We start from the raw sequence: 12,417 nt of genomic DNA, 5'->3' as shown, positions 1-12,417 counted from the left end.
TTTCGCTCGCAGTACTCTCTTATGTCGTCTCGTTGCCAGTTAGCTTATTCCTGGGGCGCTTAAGTTGACTGCTGTTCCAGGAAATAAACGTATATCATATTGCTTTATATACGTATATGCACACCCATACTCGCTTACTCGCGCACACACACACACACACACACACACACACACACACACACACACACACACACACACACACGCGCGCGCGCGCGCGCGCGCGCGCACGTATGTCAGTATGCATGCATGTATGTAGGCTACGTCTTAAATCTATGATATTGATCTTTTTTTTACACATCACCACGATCTTCACTAAAAATGTTATTACTGTACGTAAAGAACAATACAATGAATTTGATACGAACGAATTACTGGTTGTTTTCCTAATGATTTTATGACAAAGGGAATAGAAATGAAGGGAAGTTGGAAGTAGGTAAACGAAGAAGATATAATAATACGGAGACAGTGAATGATAAGGGGGGAGGAAGGTAGAGAGAGAGGGGGGGAGGGAGTGATATGAAAGATAAACTTCTTACAAATATCTCTCCCACATTATTTGCGCTAAACTTACTGTATAGACACACACACACACACACACACACACACACACACACACACACACACACACACACACACACACACACACACACACACACACACACACACACACACACACACACACATTCCAGAATTGTAATCCAGTCATGCTTTTTTTTGTTGTATAGATGCTTTGATTTCACTGTATGTGTTCATGGTTATTGTTATCAGTAGTTGCTTTTATTTACATATTTTTATTAACTCTAAGTCTACCGTATGTATCTTAACTATTCATAAAAAAAAATAAAAAATAAAAACACTCTAAATACATTTGTTGTTTCTTTTTTGGTATTTTCTTTCGAAATCCTTCACGATTATTCAATAAACCCTTATTTCTATGTCATTGGGTGGGGTCATACCTGCTTCACCGCTTTGTAGTACCATCTCCTTCATTGTTATACATTGCCAGGGATTACGAGACGGAGGGAGAGGGAGAGGGAAGCGTTGGAGTGGGGGAGGGAGAGGGAGAAGATGATGAAGAAGTAGAAGGAGAAGGAGAAGAAAGAGAGGGATAAGGGCGTGGACAAGAGAAGAAAGAGAGGGATAAGGGCGTGGACAAGGACAGAGAATGAAAGAGAGAGGGCGTGAGAGAGTGTGTGAAAGAGAGAGAGAGAGAGAGAGAGAGAGAGAGAGAGAGAGAGAGAGAGAGAGAGAGAGAGAGAGAGAGAGAGAGAGAGAGAGAGAGAGAGAGAGAAGGGAGTCCTTTTTAGTGTAAGATTCCCCCTTCCCACGAATTAACATATACTAGTAACATTCATGACATCGACAAACACTACTGGCGGTAAATAAAACGCAATGAAATATCTTTGCATTTGCTTTGTGTAGTATGTATGCATAAAATACAGTGCAGACACGTTTATATGTATTCAGTAAGGCATTACTGATAATGATACCTCATACATACTTTCTGTAATATTAAGAATGCGTTTCTATACAGATCTAAAACAGAAAACGCGTCGGAACAGAAGAATAGCAATGATAATGATACTTCTACAAGTACTCTTAATGATAATGCTGATAATGATAATAATGGCAATGGTAGTAATAAGAATAATAACAAAAACAATAATAATCATAATAATTATAATGACAATAATTATAAAGATAAAGAGATGAATAACAATGCAAAAACGAAGAGGAAATTACATTTGAAATAACAAGAATTTTTGTTAGTTTTAGGAAATAGGTCAAATGCTTTATGAACAATTTGTTTTTACTGTTGGTATCTCATTTGCAATACAACAATATAAATAAATACCAGAATGAAGTGTAAAAATATCTAAACAGCAAAAATGCATGTTATCAGTGCTTACACTATATCAATATAAAAGGAAGAATCCGAAATTAGGAGAAAAAGAGAAGGGTAATTTGTGAATTTAATAGATATAATCCTACAAACATCAGCCATAAATTCTACCACCAAGCTACTAACACATTTAACACTAAGACCCCACCGTGTACTAGATTTGACCCAAGAAACCTCTATATACCAAATTTGACCCAAGAACCCTCCATGTACTAAATATGACCCGAGCATCAACCATATACCAAATTTGACCCTGGAGCCACATGTGTACCAAATTAAAAAAATAAACCACGAACTATCCATGTACCAAATCTGACCCAAGAACACTATATGTGCCAAATCTAACCTATGAACCATCTGTGTACCAAATTTGACCCAAGAACCATCCATGTAGCAAATTTGACCCCAGAACCATCCATGCACTAAATTCACCCTTGCCTCGAGGAGAGCCAGAGGACAACTATGACCTCCAGAGTGAAAGTGAAGGTGCTGAAAATGAGGCCCAGGAGGAGGAGTATGAGAGGGCCCTGAAGGTGAACGAGAGTGAGGGGCTTCTCGCTGTTCCTGTTAGTCTCCGCCACGGCCGTTTCTTCCGTCTGTTTCTCCTGCTGGTTCCGTTGCCGCTGTTGTCTTTCCTTGCTCTCTCGGCGTGCTCTGTCGATCATTATTTCGACCCATTTCTCGTAAAGACCGGCCTGAGGGAGAGATTGAGGCTGAACTGGTTTCGTTTGAGAATTGTTTTGGGTTGAGAGATGGTTCTATGTATGGCAAAATAATTTTACTTTTTGGGGAATGAAATCTTCTATGGTTGACTTTTATCCTAAAAAAGATTATTGAATGTTTCAATTTCGGTTGTGAAATTGTTTGAATTGATTGTATACACAAAAGTAATATTGAAATAATTTTGATAAAATACACTTAGATGGAAGCTTCACACATGATAATTTTGCAATAATAGGTGAAAGCGCCATAACTTTCTTTCTGCATTGCACACTGAAAACATTCTGTTACTGCAACAAGCACAACAACACTACTAGTATTACATAATTCGTTAATGCTGTCAACATCATTAACATTAGCATCAACATTACTACCGCCATCACAACCACTTTCCCAGCACCACACCACCAACCACTCTCACACCACATCACTACCAACCACTCTCACACCACCTACCATTTTCCCCAGCATCACCGGGCACCCCACTCGCCGCCAACACCCACCCACCTCAAGTACAGCCATGATATTGCGATCCAAGACGTGTTTATAAGGGGCGTCGTGAGGTATGGGCCAGCCAGAGGGCGCCGGGAACACGCTATCTCGCCCCAGGTACAGCCTCGTCTCCCCGTTGGCGTCCGTGAAACTCTCGGCTATCGTGTGCTGTACGTGGCGCCGCCCACTCATCACGGCTTGTCTGGAGGGAGGGGAGAGAAGGGGAGGGGGGGAGGAGGAGAAGGGGGAGGAGGTGGGAGGCCGAAGGAGGTGGGAGAGGTGGAGTAAGAAGTGGGAGAGAGAGGGAGAGTGAAGAAGGTAGGAGAAGGAGGAGGAGGAGTGGGAGGGAGAAAAAGAAGGATTAGGAGAGAGGGTGAAGGAGGAGGAAGAGGAGGAGGTGGAAGAGGGAGAGACGGAGGAGGAACGGAGGGACGGAGCAGCAGCAGGAAGGGGGGAGAGATGTGGCATTAATTTGGGTATTGTATTGATGATCACGTCAAAGGCACTAGGAGCAAAACAATAAAATAAAATAAATAAATAAACCAAATCGACTCCCCTCCAAAAAAAAAAGATAGATAAATAAATAGATAGATGTAACTATATAAAAATAATGATAATAATAATAATAATAATAATAATAATAACAAGAACAACAACAACCATGAATTCTCTAACACCCAAACGAAGCAAATCGAACGCACTTCCTCTGCGTAGCGCCAGTCAGTCCTTCCATGACCGACGGCCCGATCACCATGAGATCCGCTGCCCTATTGAAGATAATGGAATCTGAAGCCTTGAAGAAACGACGGTGATCCTCTCCGTAGGGCGGCATGGCGATTCTGGTCGTATAAAGGCGATTAACTCGGTTTGATTGGATGAATTGGAAGAGTTTGTGAAAGATGCTTCGAGTATCTATGAATGTATCTCGTAGCAGCACTGGTGAAGAAAATGGCAAAGTATTTCTGATGGAGGGAATATGTTTTGTTTTCAAGATGTGGAAATGCAGACATAAGGTCACGGAATAAGATAGAGAATAAGGAAAGAAATTGAAATCAGGATAAAATCATTGTTTAAACTAATGGACGTAAAGCCTAGAAGGAATTAAATAACGAAAAGGGGGAGGGATAAATTTCAAGAGAATTCCAAAGCTCTTATTTTTTGTCAATAAAGGTATGTGCGTTTTTTTTTTTCTTTTTTTCTTTTTTTTTTTTTTGTGCCAACGAACGAGGAATCGAAATCAGGAAAAAAAAGAAGAAAATGGAATGCCGATAATGAAAACGAGAAACCAATAAAGAAAACGATATGCCGAAAATGGAGAGGGAGGACTGACATAATAAGACAGATATCCATTTCTTCCCTTTTTTTTTCTCTCTCTCTGTCTCTTCAACTTTCTTACGCATCCACGGCGGTGAGGAGGTCAGCTAGCGTCTCAGGCCTCGGCGGGTACTTGGGCAGCATGAGCGAAGCCGTCAGATTCCCCCGGTAGACGGCGACCACCACTAGGGAGAAGAGCAGCCAAGTCCCAACTAGGACTCGAGTTGAAGTTCTCCTGGGTAGCCCTTGAGGGGGACACTGCCCGAGGAGCATCCCTATGAAGTCCTGAGCGACCCTTCCCAGCCTCGTTCGCCACGCCCTTGCCCCGCTCTCCTCCTCCGCTTCTCCCACGGGCCAGAGGCGGGTGATCTGAAGCACATCGAGGTGAGAGGGCGTTGGTCATGTGAGGTTTTAATGAGGTCTGTGTGTCTGTTTTTTGTCTGTCTGTCTGTCTGCTTGTCTCGCTTTTTTCTGTCGGTGTCTCTGTGTCTGTCTGTTTCTCCCTTTCCCTTTTTTTCTCTATCTTCCTACCTCATCTCTCTCTCTCTCTCTCTCTCTCTCTCTCTCTCTCTCTCTCTCTCTCTCTCTCTCTCTCTCTCTCTCTCTCTCTCTCTTCTCTCTCTCTCTCTCTCTCTCTCTCTCTCTCTCTCTCTCTCTCTCTCTCTCTCTCTCTCTCTCTCTCTCTCTCTCTCTCTCTCTCTCTCTCTCTCTCTCTCTCTCTCTCTCTCTCTCTCTCTCTCTCTCTCTCTCTCTCTCTCTCTCTCTCTCTCTCTCTCTCTCTCTCTCTCTCTCTCTCTCTCTCTCTCTCTCTCTCTCTCTCTCTCTCTCTCTCTCTCTCTCTCTCTCTCTCTCTCTCTCTCTCTCTCTCTCTCTCCCTTTACCCATCTCTATCTTTTCCTCTAACATTTCCAACATTTCAATTCTCCCATCCCTCCCTTCCTTCCTCCTCCACTCCTCCCTCTACCTTTCCACCCCATCCCCCCCTCCCCATCCCCTTATCCCCTCCACCCCCTTATCCCCCCCATCCCCTTATCCCCCCACACCACCCCCTCCCTACTACCCCCACTCACCACGAACGCCGCCAGTGGGACGACCACCACCGCCGCGAGGATTGCCGCCCACACCTCGTCGGTCAGCGGGTAGTAGAGACTCTGCCAGCGGGGCCTGAGGAAGGGCTTGGCCAGACTGAAGGACAACTGCGCCAACTCGTAGGTGTAGGTGAAATCGTAGCGTTCCTGGCGGTCGGGGAAGACGATGTGGTAGATGGATGAGCAAAAGGCCAGCCGCTCCTCGACGAGTCTCGTGGCCTGGAAGGGTGGGGGAGGGGAGGTGTTGAGGGGGGGTTCCTGTTGTTATGATTGTAGTAGGAGTAAGAGTAAGAGTGGGAGTTGAAGTAGATGAAAAAGAAGGAGGAGTAGGAGGAGAAATTAGGTAGGAGGTGTAAGAGTTGGAGTAAGAGTAAGAGTGGGAGTTGGAGTAGATGAAGGAGGAGGAGGAGGAGGAGGAGGAGAAATTAGGAGGAGTAAGAGTGGGAGTAAGAGCAAGATTGGGAGTTAGAGTAGGTGAAGGAGGAGGAGGAGGAGGAATTAGGAGAAGGAGTAAGAGTGGGAGTAAGAGTGGAGCTGAAAGAGGAGGAGGAAGAGGAGTAGTAGTAGAAGTTGGGTAGTAGTAGCAGTAATAGTATGAGTATTCCTCCGCCTTCCCTTCCCTCATATCCAACACGAAGACTACAGCATCCTCCTTTTCTCCTTCCATTCCCCCATCCTTCATCCCCCTCAATTTCCCTACTCTTTCTTCCGTGTCCCCCTCCCTAAATCTCTCCCTCTCTCCTTCCCCTCTCCTTTCCTCCCCTCTCTGAATCTTCCCCTCCCTCCCCTTTCCTCCCTCTCCTGCCATTCCCCATTATCTCCTTCTCCTCTTCCCTCCATCTACCTGCCCTCTATCTCCCTCTTCTCCCCTCGCTTTTCCTCCATCTCCCTCCCCTTCCCTTTATCTCACTATTCCTCCCTCCCCCTTCTTATATTTCCCTCCTCCTCCTTCCCCCTCTTTCCCCCACCTCCGACCACGAAGGCAACGGCAACTCGCTTACTCCCTCCTCTTCATCTTTCCCTTCTTTCCCATCTTTCATCTCCCTCCTCTTTCTTCCTTCTTACCCCCTCTTCCTCAATCTCCCTCTCCTTCCATCCATCTCCCTCCACCCTCCTTCCATCCTCCCCCTTCCTCCATCTCCCTCCTCCCTCCCTCCCCCCTCCCTCTCCATCCATCTCCCTCCATCCTCCTTCCATCCTCCCCCTTCCTCCATCTCCCTCCTCCCTCCCTTCCCCTCTCCCTCTCCATCCATCTCCCTCCACCCTCCTTCCCTCCTCCCTCCCTTCATCTCCATCCCTCCTCCCTCCTCCCTCCCTCCTCCTCCACCCATATCCACCTCCCTCCCTCCCCCCTCCATCCCTCCCTCCTCCCTCCTCCCTCCCTCCCCCTCCCTACCCTCTCCCTCCCCCTCCCTCCTCCCTCCCTCCCCCTCCCTCCCTCCTCCCTCCCTCCATCTCCTTCCTCCTTCCCTCACCTCCGCCCACGACGACGACGGCAGCACGCGGATGGTGAAGTTCATTTTCCCCGCCAGCGTCTCGAGCAGCATGTAGTCCGAACCCGTGTAGCGTTCCTCTTCAGCGCCGCCCTTGCCCTTCTCCTTCGACACGTCCCAGAAGGGGAGGAAGGGCAAGGCAGTCACTCCGACCTCGGCGCCGTGGAAGCTGGAAGGGGAGGGAAAGGGAGGGGGGGGTATAGTGAAAGGTATTTTCGAAGGGGAAATGATAGGTCAAAATTAAAAGTATAGTGAGAGGAATATTCGAAAGAAAGTATTTAGATGTATGTTTATGTATGTCCACTTATCTCTCTCAATAGGAATATGCTATACAGGGTTATAGGATAAGAAATTAGATAAAGATATCAATCTATCTATTTCTCAGTCTACCTATCTTTGAATTTCACTAGTTTTAGGTAAATTCAATCTGTAAGACGTCGAGATGTGAAAACAAATGAAAACACGAATGTATTCTAATATCTATTTACCTATCTATCTCTTTTTCTCTTTGGTCTGTCTCTCTGTGAATATATCCTTCAGTAAGAGTCTTGGATAACGAAATGGCGAAAAATATACAATCTACCTAATTATTTATCAACCTATCCAGTTCTATCTACATAAAGATATACTCTATAGAACACCAATAACAATAACGAAAATAATAAATCTATTTATCTATCTCGATATGTCTCTATCTTATCTAAGTGCAGGAAATTAATTAAAAACGTAATCATAATTAAAGAATAAGAAAAAATGATGAATGATAATGAAATGAAAGAAAATGAAAAAATAGGTTGATAAAAACAGATAAATGAAGGAATAAATAAATAAAAACAGATACATTAAAGAATAAAAAAATAAAAACAGATAAATGAGAGAATAAGTTGATAAAAATAGATAAACGAAAGAATAAGTAAATAAAACAGATAAGTGATAGAATAAGTTCATAAAATCAGATAAATGAAAAAATAATTAAATAAAACAGATAAATGAAATAATAAATCAATAAAAACAGATAAATGAGAGAATAAGTTAATAAAACAAATAAATATATATACCACAGTTTTTTTACAGAAATGTAAATAATCAGATAAATAAAAGAATATGTAAAAATAAATAAATTAAAAAATAAAGAAAGAAAAACAGATAAATGAAAGAATAAATAAATAAAAACAGATGAATAAAATAATAAGTAAAAACAGATAAATGAAAGAATAAATACAAGCCAGATAAACGAAAGAATAGGTTAATCAAACAGATAAATGATAGAATAAATAAATAAAAACATATAAATAAAGGAATAAGTAAAAACAGATAACAATACTCCACAGCACTTCATAAAAAAGAAATGTAAATAAACAGATAAACAGATAAATGAAAGAATAAATAAATAAAACCAGATAAACGAAAGAATAGGTTAATAAAACAGATAAATGATAGAATAGATAAGTAAAAACAGACAAATAAAAGAATAAGTAAAAACAGATAAACGAAAGAATAAGCTAATAAAACAGATAAATTATAGAATAAGCTAATAAAACAGATAAATAAAAAAAATAAGTAAAACGAGGTAAATTGAATTATAAATAAAAACCAGATAAATGAAATAATAAGTTAATAAAAAACGATAAATAAAAGAATAAGTAAACACAGATAAATGAAAGAATAAACAAATAAAAAACAGAAAAACGAAAGAATAAGTTAATAAAACCAGATAAATAAAAGAATAAGTAAAAACAGATAACCATACTCCACTCCACTTCACAAAAAAAAAAAAAAAAAAAAAAAAAAACTACGAAGGAACACGACCCACTTACTCCTCAAACTATCTATTTTATCTATCGTGTTCTGTAAGATGCCAGGAAAGAATAAGGAAGTAAACGATAATTATTCAATTCAAAGTTTTTTTAAGTAAGAACCCGTCCTCAGAGAAAATAGATAACTGTTAAATTATCTATCTGTCCATCTATCTTTACATATTATAGAATGCCGCTTAGGAAAAAAAAAAAAAAAAAAAAACAGTCAGATAATCGTATAAATCAATAAACAAAATGAATAACAAAGTAAACTAATAAACAAAGGGAATAATGAATAAATAGTTAAATAAAAGAGTGGATAGGTAAAAAGATAAATAAATAAATAAACTAGAATGAAAGAATAGATCAATAAAACGGATAAATGAAAGAATGGATAAACAAAACGGATAAATGAAAGAATAGGTAAATACTGAAAAAAATGAATAAAAAAGATAAATCAAGGAATAAATATAAAACAGATAAATGAAAGAATCAAGGAAAAAAAACAGATAAATGAAAGAATAAATAAATAAAATAAGAGATGAAAGAATAAATATATAGTTAAATAACAAAACAAAATAACAAATGAAAAAAATAAACCAAAACACTAAATAAACACAAACAGATCAATGAAGAAATATAAATAAACAACCAACGAGAATAATAAACAAGAATAAACCGAAGGAAAATCCTCGACCTTACTCCAAGAACTTTTCGGGGAAGAGTCGGCGGCCGGCGAAGGCAGCGACGCCCCGCCCGGCCGTCCAGCTGGCCACACGGCGCGACTTTTCCCCGTCCCCGTAAGGCAGGTGGAGGTACACGTCATATCTGCAAGGAATGGGGCATGAGTTGTTGTTTTTTTTTTTTTTTTTTTTTTTCCTTTGTTTCTGTATTTGTGGGAGTTTGTTTAAGGGTAGATGTAAGGATCATATTTTTTTTTAAGGTACACGACATATTTTTAGATACACGTCATATCTGCAAGGAATGGGGCCTGAGGTGCTATTTTTAAACCCTTTTGTTTCTTTATTTGTGGGAGTTTGTTTAAGGGTAGATTTAAGGATCATATTTTTTAAAGATATACGACATATTTTTAGATACACGTCATATTTTTTTTAAGATACACGTCATATCTGGAAGGAATGGGGCCTGAGGTGCTATTTTTAAACCCTTTGTTTCATTATTTGTGAGAGTTTGTTTATGGGTATAGTTTTTGTTTTTGTTTTAAGCGTTTTAGATATACGTCATATTTTTTGAGATACACGTCATGTTTTTAAGATATACGTTATATTTTTAAAATACACGTCATATTTTTGAGATACACGCTATATTTTTTAAAGATACACGTCATATTTTTAAGATACACGTTATATTTTTAAGATACACGTTATAATTTTTTAAGATACACGTCATATTTTTAACATTCACGTCATATTTTTAAGCGTTTTTAGACACACACCATCATTTTTTTTCTCTCTCTTTTTTTTTTATAAGACTTTATTTAATGATAGATTTTTAAGCGTTTTAGATATTTTTATATTCTAATCCATAATGTGTTCGCCGCTAATAACCTTAGCTGCTGACGCGAAAGAGAATTTTAAATAATCAATGAAAATAATAGATAATAATTTATTCTTTCATCTCTTTCTTCTATCTCCCTCCATTGTCCTGTGACTGTTAGAAAGGCATTGAGATGTTTAAAAATCCTTTTTTTTATTTTAATCTTAAGATCATACGCATAGGCAAAGCTTAGCTAAATGTACTGTATGTTGCATAGGATGATATATGTGATTATATTTGAACTGTTATGAAGGGGCAGTAGTAAATTTTGAAAATTCCTCGGGGGAAGCCCTGAACTCGATAAGTTTGAGAACGCCTGAGTTAGTTTTAGTTTTGCGGTCGATTATAGTATTATTATCCAAGGATTATAGTTTCTTTCTCTTGCAAATTCTTTCGTTCTCTCTCTCGCCGTTTCCGTCTCTCTCTCTCTCTCTTTCTCTCTCTCTCTCTCTCTCTCTCTCTCTCTCTCTCTCTCTCTCTCTCTCTTTCTCTCTCTCTCTCTCTCTCTCATTCTTCCTCCTCCTTCCTTCTATTGCCCTCATCTTTTCCCTTCCCTTTCGTACTGTTACCCTCCTTTTACTCTCACTCTCTCTTTCCCTGTGGTTCTCATCTTCCCTCTCTCTCCCTCCTTCTTCCTCACCTATATGTCTTCCTCTCTCACCAGCCCCTTCCTCCCTTCCTTTCTCCCTCAACCAATTACCTCCCTGAACTTACCCTCTCTATCATCCCTTCCACCTTCCCTCCCTCCCTTATTCCCTCCATCTTCCCTCCCACCCTCCCTCCTTCCATCCCTTCTACTTTCCCTCCTTCCCTCCCTCCCTCATTCCCTCCATCCTTCCTTTCCACCTTCCCACCTCCATCCCCTCCAGCTTCCTTTCCTCCCTCCCTCTCTCCCTTCTTTCCTCCCTCATTCCCTCCCTCCCTCTCTCCCTTCTTTCCTCCCTCATTCCCTCCCTCCCTCTCTCCCTTCTTTCCTCCCTCATTCCCTCCCTCTCATTCTCCCTCATTCCCTCCATCCCTCCTTCCACCTTCCCTCCCTCCCTCCACCTTCCCTCCATACCTGGCCCCGCCCTCGTCTTCCCAAAGATTCAGAATCGCCGCGTTCATCATGGCGAAAGTCCAGTGAGCTTCCAAGAGCTTCTGGACCTCCTGTAGAGCTTGGCGGGTGACCAGGAGGAGCTTCGTCGACCACACCAACAGGCGGCCTTGGAGTGACCTCTTGGCGAAGGCGTACAGGAAGGTCAGGTCACGGCTGATCACCACGACGTTGGTGCACCGGTAGCTGAGGCGAATCTGGAAGGGGGGGGGGGGGAGGCCGTAATTTTTTTTTTGCAATTGTTTTGTTTGTTTGTTTGTTTTAAGTGTAATTGTTTGCATTTGTTTATTTGTTTTGGGGTTAATTGTTCTTGTTATTCGTTTGTGTGTCTGTCCTGTTTTTGTTATGACTGGGTTGTTATATCTTTATTTGTAATTAATGTTTCATGTCTTTGTTGCTCTTGTTTTACCGGAAGGGTTTATTTAATATATGAAATTCTTGTTTTAACTGTAGAGATGCATTTGTTTAGCTGACTGTACTTGTTATCGCGGTCAGTGTCTATGTTAGTTTAGCGTTTTTTTTGCGTTGTAAATATGGATGGCAATTTAGACATGCTTAATAGCTTAATCCTTAAATATCCTTAATTATTTTTAATTATCCTTAATTAATCATTTATCCCTATCAATTATCCTTAATTAATCATTTATCCCTATCAATTATCCTTAATTAATCATTTATCCCTATCAATTATCCTTAATTAAACACCCTTAATAAAAAATCTCTACATATGCTTTAATTAAACTGAATTTCCTCTTTCCTTGTGTTCTCGAAAATTCAATTTCTTTTTATATTGCTATTAATATCGATGTGGTTATTATCACTATAATTGACTTTGTGGTTATCATTAAGGCATTAACAATATTAATAAAAATAAAAGAAATCTTTCAATCTTTCCGAGAATCAAGGAAAAGGGTTTAACAGTCGCGATGGAAAGGATTAGTAATTGACTCTTTGGTGA

General features: G+C 40.4%; 1 protein-coding gene across 1 annotated transcript in view; it reads right to left on the bottom strand.

Moving 5' to 3' along the window:
* Positions 1-2,119: 2,119 nt before the first annotated feature.
* LOC125036761 (ionotropic receptor 21a-like) overlaps positions 2,120-12,417 on the bottom strand; it is a 16,688-nt gene continuing 6,390 nt past the window's right edge. The window contains exons 4-11 of the mRNA XM_047629639.1: positions 11,424-11,656; positions 9,509-9,634; positions 6,993-7,179; positions 5,500-5,736; positions 4,512-4,798; positions 3,817-3,954; positions 3,131-3,317; positions 2,120-2,598 (exon numbers count right to left, since the gene is read on the bottom strand). Of these exons, the coding sequence (XP_047485595.1) occupies positions 2,332-2,598; positions 3,131-3,317; positions 3,817-3,954; positions 4,512-4,798; positions 5,500-5,736; positions 6,993-7,179; positions 9,509-9,634; positions 11,424-11,656 (1,662 nt within the window). The 3' untranslated portion in view covers positions 2,120-2,331. The remainder of the gene's footprint in view (positions 2,599-3,130; positions 3,318-3,816; positions 3,955-4,511; positions 4,799-5,499; positions 5,737-6,992; positions 7,180-9,508; positions 9,635-11,423; positions 11,657-12,417) is intronic.

This window comes from Penaeus chinensis, chromosome 21 (assembly GCF_019202785.1).
Source record: "Penaeus chinensis breed Huanghai No. 1 chromosome 21, ASM1920278v2, whole genome shotgun sequence".
Taxonomy (NCBI): Eukaryota; Metazoa; Arthropoda; class Malacostraca; order Decapoda; family Penaeidae; genus Penaeus; species Penaeus chinensis.
Note: the sequence above shows the minus strand (reverse complement) of the source record. Positions and strands in the feature narration are given on the sequence as shown.